A 27,270-nucleotide genomic window follows, 5' to 3' on the forward strand; every position below is an offset into this window, starting at 1 on the left:
CTTCTCAAAATCATCCTGCTACCTAGATAGTTTATCTGAGCCTCCCCGCGGCCCAACCTTCCTCCCATCATGTCGGGGAACTCGAACATGTTCCTGTACTCGCTGACGGTTCTGCAGCCGTCTTCAATCACCCAAGCAATATTGGGCGCCTTCAGCGGGAAGAAGCAGCAGGAGATCATTGTAGCTCAGGGCTCGCGAATATCCTTGCTACGACCAGATCCGACGCAAGGAAAGGTCCACTCAGTCCTCACACATGACGTATTTGGAATCATCCGATGTTTGGCTGCATTTAGGTTGGCAGGAAGCTCAAAAGGTATGTTTCTTTGCGGCTCTATCTTATTCTTTTTTTTGCCTCTGCAGCTTAGTGATTTTTGAAAGCGACATAAGGTCAGCGAGTCTCAACGAGGAAGATAGAAGGGGAAACGTGTAATGGACACGACTGCTCTGGATAGGCGCGCTAACACAACGGCTTCCTAGACTATATTATCGTCGGTTCGGATTCTGGCCGTATCACCATCCTCGAATACCAACCTGCTGCCAACAAATTCCACCGCCTGCATCTCGAGACTTTCGGCAAATCTGGTGTCCGTCGCGTCATCCCCGGTCAATTCCTCGCGTGCGACCCGAAAGGTCGTGCATGTTTGATCTCGTCCGTGGAGAAGAACAAGCTGGTCTACGTACTTAACCGAAACGCGCAAGCAGAGTTAACTATCTCGAGTCCACTTGAAGCGCACAAGCCGCATTGTCTTGTGTTCGCACTAGTAGCTCTAGACGTCGGGTACGAAAATCCGGTATTTGCCGCTCTGGAAGTGGATTATGGGGAGAGCGACCAGGACGCAACAGGGGTGGCGTATGATCAGATCGAGAAGATGCTTGTTTATTATGAACTGGATTTGGGTCTCAATCACGTTGTCAGGAAATGGTCAGATCCTGTGGACAGGAGCGCAAATATCTTGTTCCAGGTTCCGGGAGGTACCGATGGGCCGTCGGGGGTGTTGGTTTGCGCGGAGGATAACATTTACTACCGACACATGGGAAGGTCGTCCCACAGGGTCCCAATACCAAGGCGGCGTGGAGCATGCGAAGATCCGAGCAGAAAGAGGTCCATCGTTTCAGGAGTCATGCACAAGATGAGAGGGGCATTTTTCTTTTTGTTACAGACGGAGGATGGAGACCTGTTAAAAGTCACCTTGGATTACGAGGATGATGTGGGCGTTTCAAGGATCAAGGTGAAGTATTTCGATACTGTGCCGCTTGCAACAAGTTTACTCATCCTCAAGAGTGGGTTCTTGTTTGTGGCATCGGAGGGTGGGAATCAGTGAGTCAAATACAATTCTGGTCTACACGCTCAAATGCTAACGTTCCTACTAGCCACTTCTATCAATTCGAGAAGCTCGGAGATGACGACGAGGAAGCCGAGTTCTCAAGCGAGAACTTTTCCCCTGATTCTTTGGACGAGTACACACCGATATATTTCCATCCTCGTGCGCCTGAGAACTTGTCACTTGTGGAAGCTATCGACAGCATGAACCCAGTGGTTGACTCTAAAATTGCCAATTTAACAGACGAGGATGCGCCACAAATTTACACCGTTTGCGGAACAGGACCACGTTCAACATTCCGTATTCTTAAACACGGGCTTGAGACTACAGAGATTGTATCTTCGGAGCTACCAGGTGTTCCCAGTGCTGTATGGACCACCAAATTGACCAACGGAGACGAGTTTGATGCATACATTGTGCTTTCTTTTACGAACGGTACTTTGGTTCTCAGCATCGGTGAGACGGTAGAGGAAGTCACAGACACAGGATTCCTGTCTTCGGCACCCACATTAGCAGTCCAGCAGCTTGGAGATGATGCTTTACTCCAGGTCCACCCGAAGGGTATTAGACATATAAGGGCAGACCGAAGAGTCAATGAGTGGCCTGCGCCACAACATAGGTCAATCGTAGCCGCCTCTACGAATGCTCGACAAGTCGCAGTTGCCTTGTCAAGTGGTGAAATTGTGTACTTTGAAATGGACTCTGACGGTCAACTCGCAGAGTATGAAGAGAAGAAAGAGATGACTGGCACGGTAACTTGTCTCTCCCTTGGTGATGTCCCAGAAGGCCGAGTTCGAAGCTCGTTTTTGGCAGTAGGCTGTGACGACTCGACAGTAAGAATTCTCTCACTGGATCCTGATACAACACTCGAATCAAAATCCGTGCAAGCTTTGACATCTGCGCCATCATCTCTATGTATCATGGCAATGCCCGACAGTGCCGCAGAAACATCCAAGAGTTCCACTCTATACCTGCATATCGGTCTATACAGCGGGGTGTACCTTCGGACAGTTTTAGATACCGTGACTGGGGAGCTGACGGATACCCGAACACGATTTTTGGGACCTCGACCGGTGAAGATATTCAAAGTAATCGCACAAGGACAGCCAGCAGTGTTGGCCTTAAGTAGTCGGCCGTGGTTGGGATACAATGATGGACGAGGACAGTTCTTGCTTACACCGCTGACATACCCAATGTTAGAGTGGGGCTGGACTTTTAGTAGTGAACAATGTCCGGAGGGGATGGTTGGCATCCAGGGGCAGAATCTCAGAATTTTCACGATTGAGAAACTCACGGACAATCTTCAACAAGAAAGCATACCACTCCCTTATACCCCAAGAAAAATGCTTAAGCATCCCGACCAGCCTTTGTTTTACGTCATCTGTGCGGATGCCAATACGCTATCTGTGGCAACCAAGCAAAAACTGCTTTCGGGCGCTCAAAATGGCGAATCCACCGAGCTCCCGCCAGCCGAATTTGGGAATCCAAAGGGCGAGGGTCATTGGGCATCATGCATCACTATTGTTGATCCGCTCGGAAAAGAGATCCTTCAAACGATCGAGCTCGAAGAGAATGAGGCAGCCTTTTCCATTGCGGCTGTATCCTTCGCTAGTCAAGAAGACGAGGTTTTCCTTGTGGTTGGGACTGGTAAGGACACCAAGCTCTCCCCCAGGTCATCAACAAACGGCTACATCCATATCTACCGTTTTATTGACAATGGGCGTGAACTCGAGTTCATCCACAAGACCAAGGTGGACGAGCCACCTCTTGCACTGCTCGGCTTCCAAGGCCGTCTCCTGGCAGGTATCGGACGTGATCTCAAAATCTTCGACTTGGGAATGAAGCAACTTCTCCGCAAGGCGCAGGGGCAAGTCGCACCCAATTTGATCACAGGTCTCCAGACCCAGGGATCTCGTATCATTGTCAGCGATATCCAGGAAAGTGTCATCTACGTTGTCTACAAATACCAAGATAACCGGCTCATCCCCTTTGCCGATGACATGGTTGCGCGCTGGACCTCAACCACCACAATGATCGACTACGAGACCGTCTGCGGTGGTGACAAGTTCGGGAATCTGTGGATCGTGCGATGCCCTCAAAAGGCATCAGACGAGAGTGACGAGGACCCTGCCGGCGGTCATCTCATTCATGAACGATCGTATCTCCAGGGCGCTCCTAACCGGTTAGCATTGGTGTGCCACTTTTACACACAAGACATCCCCACATCCATCCAGAAAGCGCAGCTCGTTGCAGGAGGAAAGGACACGCTAGTCTGGACGGGTCTACAGGGTACAATCGGACTCATGGTCCCATTTGTGAGCAGAGAGGACGTCGACTTTTTCCAGACGCTAGAGCAGCACATGAGGACGGAGGATGCACCGTTGGCCGGAAGAGACCACTTGATTTACCGAAGCTACTATGTCCCCGTAAAGGGTGTGGTAGACGGTGATCTTTGTGAACGATACACATTATTAAGCCGAGACAAGAAGGCGGTAATTGCACAGGAACTGGACAGGAGTATAAGGGAAGTTGAGCGAAAGATTGCAGTAAGCACCCCGTTTTCTTCTGTACTGCTTTTAGAATCATCACTAACCTGTCGGACGATAGGACATGAGGAGTCGGGTCGCATACTAGATAGATACAACACCCGTAGAGTAGAGTGGGGGCAAGGGGCGTGGGGTGGAAGGGTTATAGTTTTAACTAGGTATTCATGATCTTGAGCGAGGGTTGAAAATTGTACTCTAATTCTTGCAACATTTTTTTTATTTTTCATATGATTTCTTTCTGCATTAGTTTTCTTGTTCTTTCTTACTCTTGTACGCAAGGCTATATACGTGATCTATGCCTCAAAAAGCAATTGAAAGAATGGCCGATGCTTCTACAATCTTCCATGGTGATAATTATCCTTTCCCGAAACCCTAACCCTAACATAACCCTAACCCTTAATGGCCTAGAACCATCTAGAAGAATTCCATGATCATACCGCATCACTCGGGAAGGTTCTAGAGGCCCGAGTGATATCCAGAGCATTCGAGATATCGCTATTATCGTCGTGCACGGCGTCTATATAAGATTGCCGTCGTGTCCTCGACTCGAGGGCTGTTCTCGTCAGATCAGAAATCTACGAAGCATTACACGGATCCCTAAACTCATATCTTCAAAAGAGCGTGTCTTTAAAACTTCTCATCTCTTCTCGAAAGAATCGAAGCTATCTTACTCGAGTTACCGTGAATCTCCCTATAAAACGCCATACAGTTAATCCTCTCAAACACACAACACTAAAAAACCACCTCCTCAAACACAAACACACAAACGCACCAACCAAAAAAAATGCCTCTCTTTTCTCACTATCACCCCACCCCCGCGAACGGCATCTTCCGCCTCCTCGATGGCCTCACCAGCCACAACTCCAACAACAACCATCATACCTCCACGCCCACAAACCGCCGAGCCTTCACACCAAACTTCGACGTGCACGAGACCGACGCCGCGTTCGTGCTCGAGGGCGAGCTGCCCGGGCTGGAGAATAAGTCGCATGTTAACATCGAGTTCACGGACGACAACACGCTGCTCATCAGGGGGCGGATCGAGCGGAAGGTGCATTCGGCCGGGGGGAATGATTCGGGGGAGAATAAAGAGAATGAGAAGCAGGAGGATAAGGGGAAGCAGGTGGTGAAGAAGGGTGAGTCTGTGAAGGAGAAAGAGAATGCGGGGGTGAGGTATTGGGTGGCGGAGCGGTCGGTGGGCGAGTTCCAGAGGAGCTTTTCGTTCCCTGGGCAAGTGGAGGTGGAGAGTGTGAAGGCGAGTTTGGAGGATGGGGTGTTGAGGATTGTGGTGCCGAAGAGGGAGGCGGTGAGAGGGAGGAAGATTGAGATTTCGTAGGTGGCATGTGGTTGGAGTTGATGTGGTGGCTGGTTTGGATTGTCGTTGATAATACATTAATATTCTAGAGTCTTTCTTGTTTGCTTATCCATTTTCTCAGCTAGTTGAAGAATTGCATTCTTTTGAAATCTTAATGTTTCCAGCAGTCCTTCGACCAGGGCGCTATCTCGTCATCTAATCTTAATTAACTTTGTGAACCAAAAAGTGTTCTCGACAGACCAGCATTAGCTGTTTAAAACTTCATCCCCACTTTGACGTAACCCCTTACCAACACCTCCCTAGCGACCACAACTCAAAAGGTGGGGCTATAAAGACGAAGTAGAGGAATAAAGGCGAACGGTCTATCAACCCCTCGGCCAACGCCCAAGAGTCGAGAGGTGCCTTCCAAAGGTTAATTGGGTGCAACCAGCATTCCTTGAAGCCTTGAAAGAAACCTGCTCTATTCGGGATGTGCGGGGGTTAGGTTGTGGGGTGGAAGGTTGAAGGGGAGTGATGGGGGGGAAGGAAGAAAGATGTAGAGGAGTAGGTTTATGTGTGCGCAGAGAGACCGCGCTAACTTGGTAGGGCTTGCTCTGGGCGTTAGGTCTTGTGCCTACATTCACATAGTATCTTGGCCCACACAATAGTAGAAAGACGCTAGCAACTTAGACCTCGGGTCGCATACAATTAATGAGTCAACAACAAAAAAAAACCAACAACATCCTCACATCATGAAATATCACTCGACAGTTCTCAACAAGAATACCATTTCACACTTGGAGTGGGCTTTTTGCACAGTTTCCGGGTTGTATAGGTTTAATTTATTATTGCTCAGGGCGCATTGCGGAGTGTCTGCTCTTGCAGTGTTATCAACGAGTGACATCTGATGACGCCGGCCCCCCCACAATCAACCGTTTATAGTTAGTACAAAGCACACGCGAAAACAGAAATCACTTTTATTTTTTATTATCTGAGCAAGTGCATACAATGTGTAACTCACAAGAAAAGAAAGAAAGAAAAGAAGAAAAAAGTATTCTATCGAAAAGGATCAGAAACTTTTTTTGACCAACCCTACAAACAAAAAAGCCATTTTACCCTGAACCGGATAACAATAACCACCAACAATGGAAAAAAAACAATATTACAAATGTTCTATAGAGTCTACAAACCAAACTCATTTTTTCCTTCCCCCATCAACTGCGCGCGCAACGTCCCTTCTAATCCTTCTGACACCCTCAACCACCTTCTCTACGCCTCCGAAAATTGGCATATCTCTCAATGCGCGCCCAACATTGCCCTGCTCCAATTCGAGCACGCGGTCGACCAGTTCCTGCTCCTTGTCGCTGCCATCCTCTTCCGCGATTGCCTTGGAAACCTTTGATGCCGCTGCAAGTAAAGCGTTATGGAAGGCGGTGGCAGCGGCAATGAGAGACGTGATGGCCGGCCTGATGGATTTATGCAGCTGCTTATGCAGCGGGGATTGCAGCGTAGGGGCCACGAAGGCTCCGACGAGGATGGCCGCGTCGATGTACAGGTGCATTGCGTGAAGCGTGTTCCAATCTGGTTCGCCGCTGGGGACGCTGTCAGGACTGGGGGTGCGGGAGCTAAGCCAGGATTGTGCTTTCTCGGCGGAGGAGATTACGGTAACGCCGTCTTTTGCAATGGCAGCTTGGATCATGGCTGTGAGGAGGTGGGCAAACTCGATGTATTCCCGCTCGGGCCCGGTGAACTCGATAGTAGCTTCGGGATCAGCTTGGATCTTCTCTAGGATAGAGGTGCCGTTTTCGGGTTGCAGAGAGAGCGGGCCGGGGGCCGGGAGATCGTGGGTGACGGTTATGACGGCTTTGCAGTAGACAACTAATTTTTCTACTACCGCAAAGGCCTTGACCCAGTTCTCGCCTGGCGGGGCACTGGTTCGGAAGAGCTCTTCGAAACGCTTCTTTTGCACCTTTGTAGCTTCACCGCCTTCTTCTGCGGCCGGGATACTCGGAGGGTGTTCTGTCTCACAGTTTACAAGGACACCAAAATCACGGTTATCCCAGACGACAGCGTCATCCTTGAGTACTGTATCGAGAGTCTCTAGGTCATCGATCTTATTGGTCTGTTGTGGTCCCAGGCGATCAAGGCGGCGGCGCTCAATCTCCCACATTGAGCGACAGACAGAGCCGGCAACACGTTCGCTGAACTCGATGAAACCCATCATTTGTGCGTAGCCTCCGCGCTCAAAGGCGAGGACAAGCATGTTTGGTGTTTGTGAGGAGCTACTTTCATATATTCTCCCGGCGTCATTGAGAATCGCCTCGACCTTTTTCTCGGCAGGCAGAATTGTACTAATCCGGGTGAGAAGGAAATGAGAGAGCGTATCGTTCTGAATCTGCTTGATGTTGAGACGGGGGTAGACTTCAACTGCGAGGGATGCTGCCCCGAGCAGAAGGTATAGCCGGACGAGAAGAAGCAGGGCTTGGTAATTGTGTTTGCTCTTGGAAACAACGGCCTCGAGAATTATCAAAGCCTGATAGAGAGGCGCCTGTGCTGTGATCGAAGTAGAGGAGGATGTTATGGAAGAGTGCAAGAGATGCAAGCGGACGAGACCCATAATAGAGAGAAGGGCGGCATCGTCGCCATATTGGTTGTCTGTGTCAAGTAGTGCAGAGCCAAGTGGGAGGGCGCCGACATAGATCTTGAGGGATGATGTAATGAAATCATTGAGTTTGGGGATTACCTCCTCTTCCGAGGAAGTAGAGGTGGCAGTGATAGTAAGGGGGGAAATGGTGAGAAGGTAAATAAATTTGTGATGGTTGATCTGGGCAGCGGTCTTGGAAATCTTTGATTTCTGGTAGAAACCATCTGTCAGTGATTGATAACTTAAAATCTGCAAGTTCCTTTCAAGTACCTCATCGTCGGCATCCATATCCTCGATATGCTTCTCCACAAATCCCAAAAACTCCTTCTTCTCACTCATCTCAAGCATCTCGAGATAGTTCTGCAAATCCTCGAAACAACAGCTCTTTGTTCCAGTTCGTGTAAAATACTCTTTACATGCCTCTAGCAATGTGGGAGTACCTTCCGGTCCCTCATGGTGATCATGAAACAGTGACGCAAATTTGACCAATGCGAGATCTGCATTTCTTGATGTACCCGTTTTTGCGGTTTCCCTGTGTTGCAGAATAACCTCGAGTGCTTTGTTACCCTGATCCTTGTTTTCTTGATTATAAAGCTCGCCCGCAGCCTTGACGAACCCCTCCCAAACCCTCCAATCGTCTCCACGACCCTTTGTCTCACCCTCAGTTTCAGGAACGGCAGCTCCATCAGTCATCTTCGCTACTTCGTTTGCAACTGCCCCGCCATCTGTTTTTGCTGCTGCTGACTCTTTGGCCTTTACTTCAACCCCATGCAGAAGGCTCTCACAGGCCTTCCACACTTCCATCCAATTGCCGCTCTCCTCCAGCAAATCCAACTGCCGTCTAACGAGACCCCACCAATCTCCGGACCCGATCTTAGAGTCAACACCAAGATTTGAAGAACTCAAGAGCTCGAGTGCCTCTTTTGTAGCTGTTGCGGAGTCTGGTGCCACATAAGGGAGGACCTCAAGGTAGAGTCCGACTTCTTGCGACGTTTGGATGGCTCGGGGAGGCACTACAGTGGTATCGGTAGGTGTATCCGTTCGCGATTTCGAAATCATCCTATACGCAAGCTGACCAAACAGCTTTTTGTCCACTGCTGAATCCGGAAGTGAGTTCTTAATTGAAAGTATCAGTACATTCTCTAAAGCTTGTCTAGTTTCCGGGAGCAGGAGGAGCACAGACATGTAACAGCAGACACGTTAGGACAGCCCAAAACCAATACTCTCTCCTTTTGGGGTAATTTTTCTGGAGTGCCATAGCAGCCTTTTGGGCGCCCCTCCAATCAAGAATTCGTACAGTTCCCCATAGCCATTCTCGTGTTAGAGCCTCATCTCCGGGATGTACTTTAACAGAACGCTCCCACATCTTGGCTACCTCACCGGCATGCTCCGAGCCTAGCATCGACCATACTTTAGTGGTTGTGGTCAGCACCTCGATGGAATCGATCGGAGGGGTTTTTGCCGAGAGTTGCTTGGCGATAACGAGAGCTTCTTCGTAGGATGGACCGGTTTTAATGAGAGTTAAAACAAGGGCTTTGATGGCCTAGTCTCAGACGGAGGTCAGTATTGTCGAGCAGTGGGGCATGAGACATAAGCAGATGCGGAATAGCTATTTTCATTTATGGATAAGAGGGAATTACAAAGAGATAATCATTCTTCTCGCCTTTTTTGATGCGTTTGTTGCAGAGCTGTAATGCCTGCTTGTAAGCTCCTGCATCAAGCGCATCATGTACGAGCTGGTTCTTGCGGTCCTGGCGGAGAGACATTGCTGAAAGTGGATATGTTTAGTTGGAATTTGAAGTCAATGTATGTACAAGAAGATAGATCGAAGCATTAATGGATAAGAAGTATCAATTTCCTCGTGACGTGGAGATAGATAATTCTGTTGGGGGGGTTGTTAAGGATATCGTGGTCTTAATTCGGGAGTGGAGAGAATATGGGAGAGGTGGAGCCGGGTAACCCATGTGTTCTCAAAGGTTACAGCTCAATTGAACTTACATACAAACATACATACATGTATCCCTGCTAAATCGGGAGAGAGATACATATGTATATCTCTACATTGGGGAAGGAATTTGAAGGATGAGGGAAGGAAAAACCGGTGCAATATGATAGACAGAAACGCAGTATATATTGATACATATTCCTCGGAAGAGTATCTCGTAGGAATATATTGACAACTAGAAGATCCAGAAGTTCCGGGGGTCCCGAGACTGAGCGGGTAGTGACGTGAGTATATGAGTGCTGTAATATTCTAAAATTGCTACCACTACCGAATTGAGTTAAGGACCGGGGTTTAAAGGCGAATGTAGTGTGGTTTTGTAAAAATGGAGATAAATCCTACGTCCTCGTCTTCATTTCATTAAACTCTTTCCCAACCTCGTATAATTGAGTGTATTGCATATTGGATTCAAATATTTGAGAAAGTAGTTAGTCGTTGATCCAATGGGAGTGCATAACTCACTATCAATCCGAGAGACGCAATGCAGCTCTGCTGTCTTAGACGTTAGTACTCTACGGTCTCTACCCAACGATGTTGGTTAAGAGAGGTGTTGGTACCTGTACTAGTGCGATTACCACATCATGCAGTGACTAATGTCAGAATAAGCCGAAAAACCGGGTAACTGCAGGCCCTAGCTAAGTGCGGCTCTGTCCTCAAGGAAGTGAATTCCTGATAAAGGAGAGAGCTCCAGGTCATCATCAAGAGTTCGAATTTATCGCTCAATTAAACAACCACAACCAAAGACCTCAGCCATGGCTATTCTCGGTGGCTATACCTTGATCCGCTTGCTCACGGCTGTCCACATCTTTCTCGGTACTCTCCTTATCCTAACTCCAAAACGCCTCACCGAGCAGCCCATTATCTTCCTCCTCGGCGAAGCCATCGGCCTTGTTAGTAGCTATGGCTCGATTCTCCGCCCTTTCCACTTTTTCTAACATATCCACTAGTCACAACCCACGGAATCTTTCTATGACAATCCACTTGCCAGCTCAGTCCTCGGACTGATGTTCATCCTCTCCGGCGTTTCCGATTTATTCGCCGTGTCCTCAATGGAGGAGGTATCGCGCGGTTACTGGGATGCGCAGTCACCAGTTCGCATGGCTTTTTTTGCCTGCGTCACTGGATACACATACATTTTTCGGCCCGGGCGTGGGAACACCGCGGCCAGTCACCCGCTGAAGAACAGTCTTGTCTTCACGTGGGGGTTTATGGAAGTTCTTGCATGGTTCTGGGTATGTCCTTCTTCTTTCTTGCTCCTGCCAGCGCGTGAGATTGCTAACCTAGTTCCGCCCGACAGATTTATCAGCAACTTAGAGAGGAACGCCGCGGCGCGCAGGAGAGGATTGAGAAGCGGAGAAGGATGCATGCGAAGCTTATGGCTGGTGAAGTTGATGACTTCGGTAGGTAATGATTTAGGCCCGGTCATGAAGGTAGTATACCTATCATGTATTTTTTGTCATTTTTCTTTTTTTTAGGGAGGAGGGACTAGGTAGGATGGGTACGGTACATACATAGAGATTATAGACTTGTGTTTTTTTCTGCGCAAACAATTGATATCCACACGCTCTACACACAAGGCCGCTACTTCGATGTTTTGTGGCCACTTGTCAGTTGTCAGTTTCAGCACAGACCCTCTCACGTGATCGAGTGATGGGCTATGAACATGTTTTATCGCTGAGACGGGGCTAGCCTTATTTCCAATATACCGACTGACGCAGGCTTATATCCCATTCTTCTGAATGCCAGTAAGCGAAGCTCTACTTGTTTGTAAAGTATCAATCAGCTTCCTCTTGAAGGTAAGACCACAGGATTCGATGAACCATCGCAACTCGAGGGCAATGGGATTCCAAAGAGCTGTCGTCAGAGCGCGTAAAGCTTGGCCTCTTAGTATAGCAACTTCTAGGAAGAGCATTTGTAAAAGCCAGCAGGATTCGTGAGAGAGTCGTTGGGTGCGATTGTGGTTAAAAAGGCCATCGCACCAGCTGAGTGGTGGTGGTGGTGGTGAGTGTGGACGGTGATGAAGCGGAAGGAAATGATTAGGCTCGATATTCCTATTCTTTGGTCCGGGTGATGATGTACGGGGAGGGTGTGGTCGCCATGCACTGCTCTGACTTTGAAGCTGGGTACAGTGAGTTCACAAACCTAAAAGCTGCACTAGCAAGCACAGACTATATCGAGGTGCCGTACGTACACCCTTAACGTGAGGTTAGACGGATTTCTACTCGGTAACTACATGTACATGTACGTCTCTATACCCATTTGTATATCCTTGTACTGCTCTTCCTAAAGTATATTTTACACTATGTACCAACAGGACTAGAACCCCAACGATCGAGAAAATCAGACAGTTATAAAACTGCTCTGGACCACGCAAGGGATTAAAACGGCATTGGAAATCTGGAAGCAGTCTACCAAATGGCGACACGAAAGAGGAGAAAGAGACGAAGATAGAGAGGAGGAGGCCAGAGAAATGGAAATGGGCTGGGGCGGCCTGCGGGATATATAGCCCATAGTTTTATAAATTGTTTAGAAGCTACTTTCTTTATTTTTATAAGTTACTAGTTTATATTTGTTATAGGTTATTGGTTTTGTTTTTGTTTTTGTTTTGTTTTGTTTTGTTTTGTTTTGTTTTTGTGAGAGGTGGAGGAAGTGATTGGGAAGTTCTGGGGCAGTGTGATATTGTCATAGACTACGGTCTGCATACAATTAATGAATTAAACAAAAAAAAAGAAAAGAAAAAAGGACTAGAACCCTAACCCTGGAACATTATGGACCACGAGGATAATAACGAAGCTCATTAGAACCACTTTCCAGCTATTTCTTTCACCTCGTCAAAGAACTTGGAGACGTTAGATTTCATACGCGTCGATGTGCACATGAGACTAGCCAGTAGAAGTACTTCATAATCATCGCACTAGAAAAGAGAAGCACTATTACAGTATAACGATGGTTGTTAAGCCTGATTTTCTGGAGACAATGAGATAAGAGCCACTCATATGGTCGTGCTTGCGAATATGATTAAGTCACAAAACAAAACCCCTCTGTTTTCGTTCAGAGTAGCTAGTAGTAAGTATCAATTACAACACTTCATACTTCATAATCAACCGTTTTTACGGCTAATAACCAGACATGCTTGTTACCAAGATCATAATCATGCAACCGAAAAAAAGAGAAAAACGCCTTACGCACAGGGTGATACGCGACATGTCACACAACGCTGACGGAGGTTGTACACGTTTAAATAGAGGACAAGGCTGAAGTTTCGAAAGCTACACTACTTAAGTTGGTAAGCTCAGCACTTATTAGGCACCACACGATCTCTGTGAACCACCCCAACCCTCAGAGGACAGATGGGGCATGTTTTTCCACACTACCCGACTTACTTCTAGTTATTAGAGCTAACTTCTCATTGCTATAATGTAGCTTTCGAATAGATCCTTGGTTACAGGCCCGAGAACGCTACCTCGATGCGATTAGCGACGAGCAGAAGGTTCTTTTCCAGAGTGCAACTCTAGAGAACTTATTCCACATCTACAATACTGGGACAGCTGAAACACAACACCGGGCGAAAAGTAGATCCAATACGGCAGCGAAAAAACTGCAATCATTTGTCGCTGCAGTCGACTACTTTGGCGGCGTTATCGACGCACCTCCTAGTGCGGCTTCATTGATCCTGCGTACAATATGGGACGGTTTTCGGGCATTATTATATGTTAGAGTACCCCTGATAAATAGATAAAACTACTCCGCTAATTCCTGAATAGCTTTCAAGTAATTTCAAGAAATATTACTCCAAATTAGTCAACATTCTCAAAAAGGTGGGGGATATAATATTTAAGTTCAATGCCTACGAGCGCTTATTCCCTACCCACAAACACGTTATCGGGTACATGCCGTTTGTTTATCTAGATGTTCTCGAGTTCTGCATGCAAGCAAACAATCTTTTCCGGAGCGCAAGGAGTGGTCAATGTAAGTCTGAAGAAATCTCATACAACACCAAATTAACCAGCCCCTAAATGCTGAGTTTAAAATGTCTTGCTTAGACCTATAACTAGGCACCATGCAAAATCTATGGAGTTCCTTTATGGAAGACTCTGGCGGATCTCTGAGAAGAATACAATACTATATGGAGAGGGTCGAAATCGAAGCAAGCTTATCTTATATAATTGAAGAGGCTGCAGATAAGGAGACACGCAGAAAAGAAATAGGACGGAGGGATCTAGTCCATGAACATGTCGATGACAACGAAAGGCGATCCCTTTCCAGTCGGATTCGAGGCCTAGAGCATTTTAGGGCGCAGAATGAGTGGGAAAGACATCTGATAATGCTTGAACGTAAGGAACCCTTTTATGATAATGTGCAATTGTATTACTAGCTTACATGCATTATAATGGATACCTAGAAGAGAAAATTGATGGAATATCAGCGCTACAAAGACTGTCGCAATGTCAGCCTAAGTGGAAGCATCATAAACTCCAAAGGGAGCGAGGTGCAGGCACGGGTAGATGGATAACGCTTACACACGAGTTTTGCAGCTGGATAAGTCAAGGCAGTTCGTCCTGTGTTTGGCTTTATGGGATTGGCACGTCTATATTATTACAAACCTTATTAGAATTTCCAAACGTTAACTTTCATTAGCTGGCTCTGGAAAAACCATGTTGACGTAAATTGTCCACTAGTGTCTATTTTGACATGGTGAGATTGTGCTGAAATTCTATAGGACTGCCGTGATTGACACCATCAAAACCAAACACGATCTTGGGGGTGCCCTCTTGGCATATTTCTATTACGACTACGAAAATAATGTGACACTCCGGGCCCGAGAGATCGTTGGAAACATAATTCAGCAGTTATCGAGTGACCTCCGGGTTTCTAGGAGAATCATTCGAATGGTAAAAAATATTTATAAGCGCGACTGTGTTCCAAGCATGCAAGAGCTCTCTAATATTCTTTTGCTATTGATTGAGGAGCTACCAAAGGTCTTTATCGTTCTCGACGGCCTAGATGAATGCAATGAGAAGGAGCGTGAACTTATCTTGCCATGGCTAGTTATGTTGGGACGAAGCACTACATCTATAGTTAAACTTTTTGTTTCCAGCAGAGTAGAAGACGACATCCGCAAATCATTCACCGGTCGTAATTGGTTTTCCATTGCCGCTAGTCCTAAAAGCGTCTCTTTGGATATTGCTACGGTTATTGGAAATACCATCAAAACGAAGATAAGAGACGAGAAGTTTTGTGTACGAAATCCCATTTTTCTACAAGAAATTATTGATACACTTGTGGAAAAAGGGAAAGGCAGGTATGTAACTATAAATTGATTAGTATCCCTTGATATTTCTCACTCGCTAACATAATGCAGATTTCTTTGGGTGAGATTTCAGCTCAACGATATCTGCGAGGAAATGTCAGAGGACGGTATCAGAAACGTTTTGGGCAATCTTCCAAGTGATTTGAACGAAACATACACGCGAGCTTTGGTTGAGATAATACACCAAGGTGCAACTCAGATCGATCTGGCTCAAAAGGCCTTTAGATGGATAGTAGCGGCCAGACGCACCCTAACTCTGGATGAGCTACGGGAAGCGGTTTCTATAGAAGCAAAGGATAAATCGGTTGATCTCGATAAAGTGCCAGAAGCCTCACAGGTCTTCAGGGCCTGTGGTAAACTTGTGGTATATGATCACCAGGACAGAAGTATTCACTTGGCGCATTACACTGTGCAACAGTTTTTAGTTTCCGATGTTTCACTTGACGAAATCGATATTTCCAGGCAGATTACCAACTTCCATTTTCGATCAGAGGTTGCTGAAATTGAAGCTGCTAACATTTGTGTCACTTATCTCATGTTTAATGACTTTGAAGACGATTTCGAACGCGAAAGGACCCTCGCCGTCACGCAATCCGAAATTTCGCATTTAACAGCGACAAGTTGGATACCAGATATGCCAGGCTTGGTTAAAAAGACAAAGAGCGATATGTTGATTTTCCTCCGCAAAGCAGGGTTCTCACGTCCATCAGTCGACATCAACCAATATTTTAATCTCCTTTTAAGACCTTGTAGAGCTGCCCGAATCAAACATCGATTCCTCGACTATACTATCAACCACTGGGTTGAACACACCATTTATCTCGAAGGCAGCCATGGACTGATTGAATCATTCGCAGAGCTAGTATTAAACCACAAGATTTATTTCAACTTCCGGCCTTGGGGAGATGGCGAGATCGGTATGTCAGACCGGTTGTGTGAAAATATGTTCCGTTGGGCGTTAAAGAATGATTATGGACATATTATTGCGATTTTACTTGCATCATCCACTCAAAGGACGGGTTATAAGCCTTTTGATACGCCCCCCGTCAAGATTCTCGATCACCTCGCCTCATCTTACATAAACTGCCTAGTGGAAGAGGAATTGCCTCTTTATTATGCAGCGAAAATGGGCTATGAGAGAACTTTGCAAGTATTTTTGTCTAATCATGGTCAAAAGCTTTTTTCATATTTTTACATCACACCCACCATTAAAACAGCCATCACTATAGCCATATCAAATGGACACAAACGAGCAGCAATGCTTCTGCTCGAAACGTTCGCTGGAACCCCAGAATTCGAACTTGGATATGATCAAAACACTTACTACCTTAATTTTACCCCAGAAGCATCCTCTCCTCGTGACAAAAATACCTATTTCCCCCTCCATCTGGCAGTAAAATTTCGGCTCAAAAAGGTTGTAGGCATTTTACTCAGCTCTTTCGGTTACGAGAAGAACGCCGCAATAAACGGTCCTGACACAACTGGACTCCGCCCGGTTCATTATTGCTCCCAAAATGGGGACCTGGAGATCTTAAAGCTTCTTTACTCATGTAAACCGTACCCGAACACCCCGACCGATGATGATGAAAAATCAACAGCTTTATACCTCGCTCTGTATAACGGCCATGAAGACGTGGTGAAATTTCTTTTGGGCATAAAAGCCTGTGTTGACGAAAAAACGTACACCTTGGCGCTCAAGACAACTCAACCTGGCCACCTCCAAGTGTTGGAAGCAATTTCTCTAACACTAGAGGCATCGATCCGATCGGATATCGACCGAAAGTTCAAAACTTCCTGGTATCACATCACAGCACACTCACTCGGACAACCGAGAGACGCGACATACTACGGTCCCTGCCAATAAAAGCCATTGTGGCTTCCTCTAAGGTTAATGATACCGAGGTTCTGGAGGAGCTATTGCTATGGGCATCGGAACACGAGCAGTCAGATATTTTGATTGAGATTTTTGTTGGGGCCGCGGAGGGTAGTACTAGAAATTTAGTAAAGAGGTTAGTTGGAATGGGTGTAGATGTAGAAGCCAGAAATTCGTTCAAGAGGAGAGCGATTTCACTGGCGGTTAGGAATGGCCACGAACATGTGGTAAAGATATTGGTGGAGGCAGGTGCGACAAAAACTAGCAAGAAAATGCGTGGAAGGAAGGCGAAATAATTTTGTAGGCAAAAGAATTTCTGTGATAACATGCTACTCTATTATTTTTTACTGGGCTCTTCAACTGAACCGAACCAACTGCAACCATCAGTCGGTCTACAATTAATTACGCTCCATATGACCGTTTCCTGCCAGATAAACATTTCCGTCTTCTCGGCATGCACCGCCCCTCCAACAAACCTTGTTCTCCAGCTAGACCTTCACCGGATAGCGTACACCTGACCAGGGAAAGAAAAGTAAAAGGAAATGCAAAGCTCTGAGACCGATTTGAACGATCGACCCTGCGATCTGCAATCGCATGCTCTAACCCCTGAGCTACCAGAGCTGGTTGTTGACATGCTCAAAAAGCGTTATATAAATTTTTACCCGCCCGACGTGTTAGACAAGCCAAGTATCACGACTTCTCGGGTTCAGTCGCACTACGCTGTAATCGCGCGAATACACTTTAAATAAACATTTGTCTACTACACACTGATGTAGTTCGCTTGAGCTAGATATACTACATGTATAAAAGAAAAGAAAAAAGGCATTTACATCCTATCCCTCAGACGCTTCTTCCCAATTAACTAATAATCAGTTACAGGAAAGTTGTTTAAAAAAACATAATTACGGAATGTAATAATAGTTGTAACTCATGTCCGTCATGAAAATCATAGTACAGCATGTCGCTCTTTGGAGGAGGAAGAAAGAAAGAAACAAGGGGGAAACGATCAGGATAAAACAAGTATGATAATGCATAAAGGATGCGATTGAAAAGGCATCAGCAAAGCGCTCATCTGAGCCCGCAGTTTTCTATCTATTCGTCACCATTGTCAATGATCAACATTGGCCCGCCACCCGCACCTTGGCCTGGTGCACCCCCAATAACTGCCCCTACCCTCCTTCCGTTACCTTGCAAGGTATTGGAGCCTATCCTTCCTACAGCGACAAGCGGTACTGGCGCAGAGCTTCCGTTACCATTTGTCGTACTTGATGATAGATTCCTCCTACTGCTCCTTCTTCCTAAGCCATTGGCTGACTCGGCCGCCTCTTGTCTTTGTCGCCGTATCATCGCCTCTCCTCGCGCACGAATATCCTCTGCTGTCAAGGGAATGCCCCTCCTGCTTCTTGATGCCGCAGCGGTCAAGATTGGCCTAGCGCCCTGTTGCCGTCCGTGGGCCGCTGCCGTACTTGTAACTCCTTGAAGCTGCGCTGGCTGTGAGGTATTAGGTGTAGTTGTAGCACTGCCCAGACGAGGACCCGAGCGGCTTGTGGTCCCTCGGAGCTGTTGCCTTGAATTCCTAGTGCGCATGCGGCTGGCTTGCGGGGAGGCTCCGATTGTAATCGGAACGGGTCTTGGTGACTGTAAAGAGGTTTGATTGCTGGAACCACCTTCGCTTCCTGTGCGTGCTTCAGCGCCTAGACGTGGGCTTTGCATTTGCGAATTACTGGGTGCAGGACTGTTTGGTACTGGACTGTTTGATGCCAGACTTGAACTTATACCCTGAAACATTGGTGAAAATGGCGGAGGCGGAGAGCCCTGTCCCATTGCTTGCACAGGTGTTAGTTCCCTCGTTGGTTCTCTTGATTCCCGAGTAGATTCCCTTGTAGATCTTGTGGCCCTAGACGATGACCCGCCAGTGTAATTTCTCTGCACCGGTGTTGCGCTCCTGGCAGGGCTAACACTCGGGTTCATAGAACCCAAACTTTCCAATCGACCTTCGGTCATTGCCTGACTGTGTTGTTGGAACATATTTAAAAACGCCGGGACAATCTCTCTTTGTCTTCGGCTAGCCCAGTTGCGGGAGCTACTCGTTTCACCGGGGCGATAGTTACTCATACTACCGGCGGCCTGTATTCGTCTTCGCCTTGTCGTAGGAGCATCAGAGTCATTCTCACTATCATCCTCTATAACGTGAGGGCGACTGCCTCTAGTTCTGTTCCTCACAGCCCTTTGACTACTGGGAATTCTCCTTCTTTGCTCGTTCCCACCCATCCTCACATCGCCATCCTGGTCTTCACTTTCATCATCATCCCCAAATGCACGAGATTCGTCATCCTCGTCGTTTTCCTCATCCTCTTCCGGAACACTGAAAACACTACCAGAGCCAGTGTTGTGACTGGCAACATTTGTGTGGTTTCCTCCGCCGGAGGACGGACTCACAAACGAGTCATCTTCGTTTTCGCTAGCTGTGTAATCCAAAGGTGTATACCCCATATTGTGTCCTAGGGTCTCCAAATCATCATCATTATCACTAGGCAATGCGATGGGCCCGCGCCGTTGGCTGTAGTCACGTCGCGAGTGTGTTGAGGATGCTTCTGAGACTGAGGATTGATTGTCCTCCTCTTCGTCATCAATAACAGTCCTCCTTGCATTTCTTCGAGTGGGTGCTATGATTGCCGGAGATGAAGAAATGACCACAGGACTGTTGTTAAAAATGTTGCGTGTCCCTGCTCCATTTCTTCCAGGTACTGGTCTCCCTCTCCGAACCTCGGGTGTGTCATGCTCTATAAAATCTTCTAAACTTCCTTCGTCTTCACTTGTTTCCGTATGATTAGTGGTCCTATGACTCGCTCTCCGCCGGGCTTGGGGGACAACCCTCGGTGGTCTTTGAACATTTCTTGTTGCCTCATCGGTATCAGAACCATCTTCGAGGATGATTGGTTCATCTCTCCCACCAGTTGTTGATTCTGAGGAATCCCGCATTCTATTTCTGTGGTCCTCCTCGTCCTCCTCCTCGTCGTCGTGCTCATTCTCATCTTCCTCATCCTCATCGTCGTCGAATTGGCCTTGGAAGTGGTTGCGAGCAAACATGTGAATCGCATCGTCCGCATCCCAGTCATCTTCGTCCAATTCGTTCTCGTCGCTTGATTCAAATAGGGGATGCCTTCTCTCGTGATCGGTGTCAGTCTCGGACCCAGAATCGTCTTCGTCATCATCTTCATCATCCTCATCTTCATCCTCATCGTCATCGTCATCGTCATCATCCGAAAAATCCCCATAGCGAGACAAACGCCGAAATCTACCGCCACAGTGTTCACAGATACGATTTCGATATCCATCCTCTATCTCCCAATTACATCTTGGGCATCTTAACACCCCATCCCCTGGGTCACGTACTACTCTTGGGTCTTTCTTTTTCCCTTTGAACAACCCGCGGAATAGTCCACCTTTAACTGTTCCTTCACTAGCTTTATCTCTTTCAACTGCTTTCAGGGCTTCTTGCTGCTGTTTTCGTAACTCTAAGCCATTTCCATTAGGCGATGTAAGTTCGGCACGCAACACAAATACTTCGATCATATCTTTAATCTATGGACAAAATCATGGTGAGCAGGTTTGAAAATCGATTGATAGCAGAGTATTGGGAATTCACGAACCAAGTATGCTGGCGCCGGCTGGACTTTGACGATACTTCGGCATTCGGGGCAAGTCATTTTATGGGCCTGGTCTAACCAGTCCAGCATGCACTACTCCGCCATCAGCTATGGTTTAAATCCAAGTATCGTTGAAGGTTTTACATACCGTGTAACAAAACACATGCCCACACTGAAGCGTGTATGGCTCAAAAAGCATCTCCAGGCAGATGACGCATGTGAGCGACTTCTGCAGCTTTTTCAAGTCGCAGTTAAGATCCTCAATCACCTATTTTTTCACACTTAGTCACCCCTCCCAGCGTTTCAGCGTTTCCCCCCGCAACACTCATCAAAGCGTAGCAAACCCAGTCAAAGAAGAGGTATAAAATGCAGGTATACGTACATCGTCCTTGTAATCCCGCTTGGGCGCTGTTTCGACTGAGATATCTTTCTTTGCAGCTGTGACATTGACACTCGATGCTGGGTTTACAGCTTTGAAATCACCTTTGACACCCATATTTCCAGGGCTCCCGTGAGGTGACGAGGGGTAAAGGGGAGTCTCTTATGTCAGTACCCTTCGGGTGATACCGAGTTCCGGAATTGTATTATTATTGAACGCGGCAGTGATATTTGAGAATGGTGCAAACAGAGCTAATTCGAGCGCCGAAGAAGCGTGCGATTAGCAAGATTGTATTTATCAATACTGTTGAAGGAGGGGCAGTTGATAAAGAGGAGAGAAGGGAGGGGAGGAGGGGTGAAGTGGGAAAGATGGGGCCGAGAGTAACACGAGAGAGAGGGAAAGAAAAAACTACTGCAACGTGAGAAACAGATTGAGGAAAGATGGATATGTTGGGGTACAAGCCCACAACACGGAATCAGGGTAGCAGCAGCAGGGGAAGATGTAATGTGATGTAGAGGTATGCACGGCGTAAGGTAGCTGGGGAAACAATTTGTAGGGATGGTGGGCGCTGGTGGCGTCAAAGCACCAGCGACAGACCGACACGCATGCTGCGACGTTGTTTAAAGCTGTCGGTCTGGTCTGTTGGTGCCTGATGACAGCCAACCGATAGCTAGATGTAGCTATCGGTACTTCCCACACCATCCCACCATGTTCCTCTGGTTACCACACAACCAATGCCTTCCACCACTACCACAACCACACAGCAGATATATATCCATGGCCCTCCACTACTGCTGCTGCTGCTCCGAATTCCCTATCCTCACTCACCCTTCCATTTCTCCTATGAAACAGCCGTCTGACTGTATGACAGCGTGTTCGTCGAATCCCGGCCACAGCGGAAAGAGGAAGAAGGCTCGAGAAGGGGAAAGCATAACAAACAGATGATGGACCGACTTACTCGCGATATGCGCCAAATTCCAACACGACCTGAACGTTTATACCGGGGGAGAGAGCAATATTGCCTTGCTCGCACCGAAGTAGAAGGGATATCTGGATGTATTTACGTTGGGCTGGGGAAGACGAGGAAGCAACTACTACACACTGCGCCGGTAGCTACAGATTGCTGAAGAAAGAATCCGCACAAAGGAAGTTTGAAGGTTTTTGGTACTTTTACAAAACCGGCCCATGCAGGCTGGATTATATCATCCATCCACCCAACCCTCTTGGCGGTGTGGGTTGGTGTGGCAGTTGCAATTGTGGCGCTAACTGGCCCACTAACCCTCGCCCTGATCTGTTTTTACCCCTGTCATGATTCATCCTTCCTTCCCCCCTTAAGAGCTTGTTTCGCTAATCCTACTACAACCCTAAAACATTCACAAATATCACCACACCCCCACCCAGCCTTATTTCCCCATTACTAGGGTGTGCAATTCCCCCAACTAACTCACTCACTCACACCAATCGCACACACACACAGCCCTAAGAAACTGACTAGGATCCAATTTAAACAGGAATCACATAATTTTGTTTCCCTCGCCCATGCCTGGATCTGCCGAATCATGTGTTACGGCTGCCGCCCTGCGCTACCTACTAAACAATCTCATCTAGAATCTGAAATGAGAACATCACTCCTCAGGTCTCGATTCCTTCTCGCCTTCTCTTCCCCGATTCGCGGCTCGTTAATCGCTGCTGTTAAAATTGGAAATGGAAACAAATATCAGCAACGACGTTACGTTACAGCCTTAGCTAGGCCCGTTTCTTGACGGTTTGGTGTCTTCAGCAGCAACTTCCGCCACTTTCACCGGAGATTCAAAGGTCTAGAAGCGCGCCGTTTCGAGACCTGGCGGTAGTGGAGATTCGAGTGAAACTCAAACGTATTGCATACATATCTAACTACATACTACCACGAGATATAAAAAAATGTTCATCTCCCGGAACTAAGGAAGCGAGACCTTTCATGTATCATCCCATCTCATTCCATCTCATTCCATCTCATCCCATCTCATCCCATCCCCATTCCATTCCGATGCCTGATCTGCGGCATATAAAAAAAACCTCCAGGGGGGAAACAATTCGTGCCGGATCCCTGTGCCGTGAGATTCGTCCTCTTTAATATGCGATACAAGGATCCGGCTTCTTTGGGAAACAAAAGTGCAATTGCACTCTACGATGAAATCAAGGAAGGAAGGAGGTAGAGGGAGGGTGTGGATTTCGAGAAAGCAACCGAAGACCCCGAGGGTAGCACGTGCCACTTGCTCGATCATGGTTTCACCAAAGTTCACATACCCGCCCGGCCAGGCAACGAGGCAATGTCTTTTGGGTCTATAAAATCCGGCACCGGAACGACCTCTCGGCCCGAGGGTTGGTTAGTTGATCTGCCTGCTACAATGGCCGAGTGAGAGGTTATGATTAGTTAGGCTAGTTACCGCGCCTACGCTACGGTCATTATAGAATCGGGGTTCAAGTAGTTGATTTTTTAAGATGGCTGCCACTGGCCTTGCCCGCGCATTAGGCACCTAATTCCCGTCTGTGAATCATCGATATTTTTGACAGCGCAACTATATATCCCTGTGGCTGTATTTTCTTTTTTTACTTCCCGCGGCCGCGAGACTTAGTCTCTAAGTCGAGTGATCATCCATGAATGTTTCCGTCATATATAGTCACTCGATAGTTGCATGCAAGCTCTTTTGTAACCGCACATCACCACCCACGAACGTTTTGAGATGGTGAAAGGCGTGTACCGACAACATTCAAGGGTCAATCTACTCTCTTCTCTTGCTGTAAACTTACCCCATTCTCAAGCTTAGTACACAAGGAAGCAAGTCCCGCACGTTCTATATTATAACCTGCGCGCGCTAGTTAGTAAGTGGTGCGCGTCAACTAGAAATAACGGGGTCGACAGCTCAACCCAATCCGTGCACTGCCCAAAAACCTATGACTACATTAATACCCATTCTCTACGGTGGTAAGAGGGGCACATACCACGGGGTTATACACCACTCAAGTGTCAGAGAGTATCTGGTTCAGTCCGGCACAAACACACCTGCCTATATACAGACGGCGTTGGGAGGTGATCAATGACCCCCGAGTCTCCTGGCTCTCCCGGCTCTCTGCTCCAGTACGAACCTTTTCCGGGGAGAGGGGGCGTTTGTACTCCAGCTTCTAGATCTGTACAGGCAGAAGAAGTGACAAAGTAGTCTTGACTTGTAATTTGGACCTTGGATATTGGCAGTATGATGAGCCAAGTAAGGTCTGACCTAGGCTCGTCCCCAACCCGTCTGCTTCCATGCTTCCAGCGGACGGGCTGGTGCTATTTCTTTCCAACTTGGGTGAGATCTTTTTGTATGGGGTGTCGGGCTGTCGGGGTGGCTGTCGGGCTCAATTTACATACAAAAAATAAAGTTTTCTTAATTAGCTTCCGACATCAAAATTATGGTTTATTCTGACCCCGATATCACATTTCGGGATTTTATATCACAAGTCGGGCTTCTACATCACAATTCAGAGCCCGATATCACATTTCAGAGGCCGACGAGAGTGTCGGCCGACATTTGTCGGGAAGATAATGTTCCAGGCCCTACTGGCGAGCAACTTGCTGCTAAGTAGGGGATGGGTACGAGACTAGGTCTGACCCGATGCGGTCTTTCTGAGATGTAGCCATCTTGGCACGGCCCGACTGTCACTGAACATTCCGTAGCGTCGTAACTCCCGCCTGTTATCCTGTTATCAATCAATCAATCATCTGTTATCCTTGGCGCTTGCAGTAGCCTTCCGCTCAAAGATAATTCAGAGCCACCAACACACATGGGCGAGTGGCCTAGCGGTTAACACTCGCCTTCCGGACGGACACCGAGAGGTTGTGCCTTGCCTTCGATTACAGGAGGTCCAGGGTTCAATCCAGGGGTGGGAGTAGTAGATATGGCTGGACCATCAATGCTACTTTTTGTCCTTTTTGACAACAACCACGAGTTATTGAATATTGTCTTGCTCCCCCAATTCATGGGACATCATCCCCGCCAGGTCTGAAGGCCACAACACATGCTCCGGATCAAAGTGTCCACCGACCAGAACTACCCGATACCGCAGGATTTATAAAATAGAACGTCCGCTGGTAAATAGTGCTAGTGACTGCACTGATAGCTGTACCATGCATTGTTCGCCGGAATCTGCATATGTTCTTTTCTCGGGGATACAATCTATCAGCTAACACCGGCCCTATCGCCGTGACTGGGCCGTAGCGAACTGAGATAGGCGTCTGTGTACCTGGTGAGCTTGGTGCCATGACCAAGAGAGGTCTTCGCCGACGGGTGGAGTTGTGGTCCTTAGTGGGGTAAATGGGAGGCGCTCTTTCACTGCTTTCTGGACGCCGAACTCATCTTGGAGCGCCGGTCTTCGGGCGACCGTGCAGTCTGGGCAGGGAGACCACCAGTTCGGGACTTGGTCGACGGCCGCGGGCTTACATGCGTGGCGAGGAAGACTTCGCTACACCGGTACGGAGGCGGTAAGTTCATATCTTAGTAATATCTCTCGGCTGTTCTGGTAGAGTGAAGTCCCAGCTTATTGTTTTACTAGTTTAGCCTACGGCCTACGCCCGTGAAGAGATCTAGCTGGACTTGGGGTACTGCACGGTATCTACTCCTGTTCTGCCTCAGCAGGCGGGAAGATCTATCGCGAGGCGTATAACATCCGGCGCCGCGCCGCACTATGTCGTGTATTACATGCATGATGTCTAGTTCATAAATTCAAACAAATTCAATCATTTATTTAAATTCAAAATCTTTAGCCTAAGCAATTTGTTCCTACAGTTCCGGTTGCACTGTGCGCACAAATGGGGAAACAATTTTCAGACGCTAGTATATACGAGTGATATCTCATGATTCCATTCATACCGACCAACCCCGTAATAGAAATTTCTAGAAATCGGTATCCACGTTTTAGCTTTTGTCCGAGCTGAAATCTCATGAATACGAGCATTTACATCATTATCTGGTCATACATACATGTATTGAGACGTATTAAATGTGTGTGCCTTGACTCATATGCCGTGTCCATATAATGTGCCTTGCTTCGCGGGCGAATGTAAACGAATTCATGGCATGTACAGTACAGTGCTACGTTCTACTTTCAGTATAAGATCCTACATAGACTCCCTTACTCCAGTGCAATTCAGATCTTTAAACTTTACGAGGCTGCATCACGATCACGTGCAAGGCTGTATCGTGATCTACAGACATGTACAAGCTACACCTAGGTGCAACCGGCCTCCCAAGGCAAACTCGGTACTCGATAATAATGCTCCGCAAACACATGCAAGGAGCTGCTAACGTTACGTACATGTATATCTCAACAATGCCGGTTGTCTGTCACGTGTCCGTATACAATGCAGCTAGCTGCAATGTCATCTTTTAATTCAATTAAATTTACCTATTCTAGCGGCGTACCTGGTCGATATATGTGTAGGAGACTATGGGGACGCGTTTGCAAAAGATACTTTCAAAGGCAGTTTTGGGGACAGTTTAGAAGGTTACTATCAAGAATATCAAGATGCTGTATGACATACCACGACAACAACTGCATACTAGCTGTGCTGCCATATATCTTAATAGCCATCCTAGCTAACAATCCGTGTATACGTACTTGCGTACACGTGGTATATCGTAAGTGCGAGTATACATAGATTTAAACTTTCACGAACCTTGGTGGCAGACTACATGTAACCTCTAGATCTCAATAGACATGCTTCGGGGGTGTACTGCAATAGCGCTATAGCACTGTGCTAGCTGACGTTCAGAGTATGTAGTACGTGTATAACGATGACACGTTGTGGACCGATATGCACAGCTAGCTACAGATGGGGATGTAGCTAGTGCCTCCATCTTGCAAGCTTCATCTTTCCATGTCATCTTGTCATCCCACTCTATTTCTTCGATTATGTGTCAGTCAAAAACGTGTCTCATCTAACCCCGAGACTATCATTACTGGGACTACTACTTTCCATAACAACCTATTACTTCAGAATCCCAGGGATTGAACTGAAACGGTCTACTCAGAATCGAATCTGGTATCGTGGACATGTAATTCGCGTCTCAAGCGGGGGGCACTTCTATATAAACAAGACCCCATATATCCGTTGATCAGTAGGATCGGCTTTGGGAGTTGTGTTGGTTGGTTGTGGAGAGCCTGCGCATGCGTATAAGCTGGGATGTAACTGTATTAATATTATCAACTGATGCGATCTGGGCAGCCAGC

At 47.2% G+C, this 27,270-nt stretch overlaps 7 protein-coding genes across 7 annotated transcripts; 5 read left to right on the plus strand and 2 right to left on the minus strand.

Moving 5' to 3' along the window:
• Window positions 1-69: 69 nt before the first annotated feature.
• H6S33_005022 (uncharacterized protein) lies at window positions 70-3,956 on the plus strand (the record flags this gene model as incomplete). Its single annotated transcript, XM_044836363.1, has 4 exons — window positions 70-313; window positions 478-1,318; window positions 1,372-3,868; window positions 3,930-3,956. 4 exons carry the CDS (start codon window positions 70-72, stop codon window positions 3,954-3,956), a joined length of 3,609 nt encoding a protein of 1,202 aa, XP_044690235.1.
• Window positions 3,957-4,652: 696 nt separating this feature from the next.
• On the plus strand, window positions 4,653-5,204 carry H6S33_005023 (uncharacterized protein; the record flags this gene model as incomplete). The annotated part of the gene is made up of 1 exon (XM_044836364.1): window positions 4,653-5,204. The coding sequence occupies one exon, from the start codon at window positions 4,653-4,655 to the stop codon at window positions 5,202-5,204; it is 552 nt and encodes a 183-aa protein (XP_044690236.1).
• A 1,153-nt stretch (window positions 5,205-6,357) lies between these two features.
• Window positions 6,358-9,572, minus strand: H6S33_005024 (uncharacterized protein; the record flags this gene model as incomplete). Its single annotated transcript, XM_044836365.1, has 3 exons — window positions 6,358-8,922; window positions 9,104-9,349; window positions 9,447-9,572. 3 exons carry the CDS (start codon window positions 9,570-9,572, stop codon window positions 6,358-6,360), a joined length of 2,937 nt encoding a protein of 978 aa, XP_044690237.1.
• Window positions 9,573-10,560: 988 nt separating this feature from the next.
• On the plus strand, window positions 10,561-11,216 carry H6S33_005025 (uncharacterized protein; the record flags this gene model as incomplete). The annotated part of the gene is made up of 3 exons (XM_044836367.1): window positions 10,561-10,698; window positions 10,756-11,040; window positions 11,106-11,216. 3 exons carry the CDS (start codon window positions 10,561-10,563, stop codon window positions 11,214-11,216), a joined length of 534 nt encoding a protein of 177 aa, XP_044690238.1.
• A 1,942-nt stretch (window positions 11,217-13,158) lies between these two features.
• Window positions 13,159-16,983, plus strand: H6S33_005026 (uncharacterized protein; the record flags this gene model as incomplete). The annotated part of the gene is made up of 8 exons (XM_044836368.1): window positions 13,159-13,163; window positions 13,232-13,520; window positions 13,573-13,777; window positions 13,864-14,142; window positions 14,211-14,390; window positions 14,447-14,471; window positions 14,529-15,110; window positions 15,171-16,983. The coding sequence occupies 8 exons, from the start codon at window positions 13,159-13,161 to the stop codon at window positions 16,981-16,983; spliced, it is 3,378 nt and encodes a 1,125-aa protein (XP_044690239.1).
• Window positions 16,984-18,084: 1,101 nt separating this feature from the next.
• On the minus strand, window positions 18,085-21,138 carry H6S33_005027 (uncharacterized protein; the record flags this gene model as incomplete). The annotated part of the gene is made up of 4 exons (XM_044836369.1): window positions 18,085-20,577; window positions 20,646-20,735; window positions 20,791-20,910; window positions 21,025-21,138. The coding sequence occupies 4 exons, from the start codon at window positions 21,136-21,138 to the stop codon at window positions 18,085-18,087; spliced, it is 2,817 nt and encodes a 938-aa protein (XP_044690240.1).
• Window positions 21,139-24,453: 3,315 nt separating this feature from the next.
• Window positions 24,454-24,627, plus strand: H6S33_005028 (uncharacterized protein; the record flags this gene model as incomplete). The annotated part of the gene is made up of 1 exon (XM_044836370.1): window positions 24,454-24,627. The coding sequence occupies one exon, from the start codon at window positions 24,454-24,456 to the stop codon at window positions 24,625-24,627; it is 174 nt and encodes a 57-aa protein (XP_044690241.1).
• Window positions 24,628-27,270: the final 2,643 nt, after the last annotated feature.

Source organism: Morchella sextelata (genome assembly GCF_020137385.1).
Source record: "Morchella sextelata strain SCLS chromosome Unknown scls_19, whole genome shotgun sequence".
Lineage (NCBI taxonomy): Eukaryota > Fungi > Ascomycota > Pezizomycetes > Pezizales > Morchellaceae > Morchella > Morchella sextelata.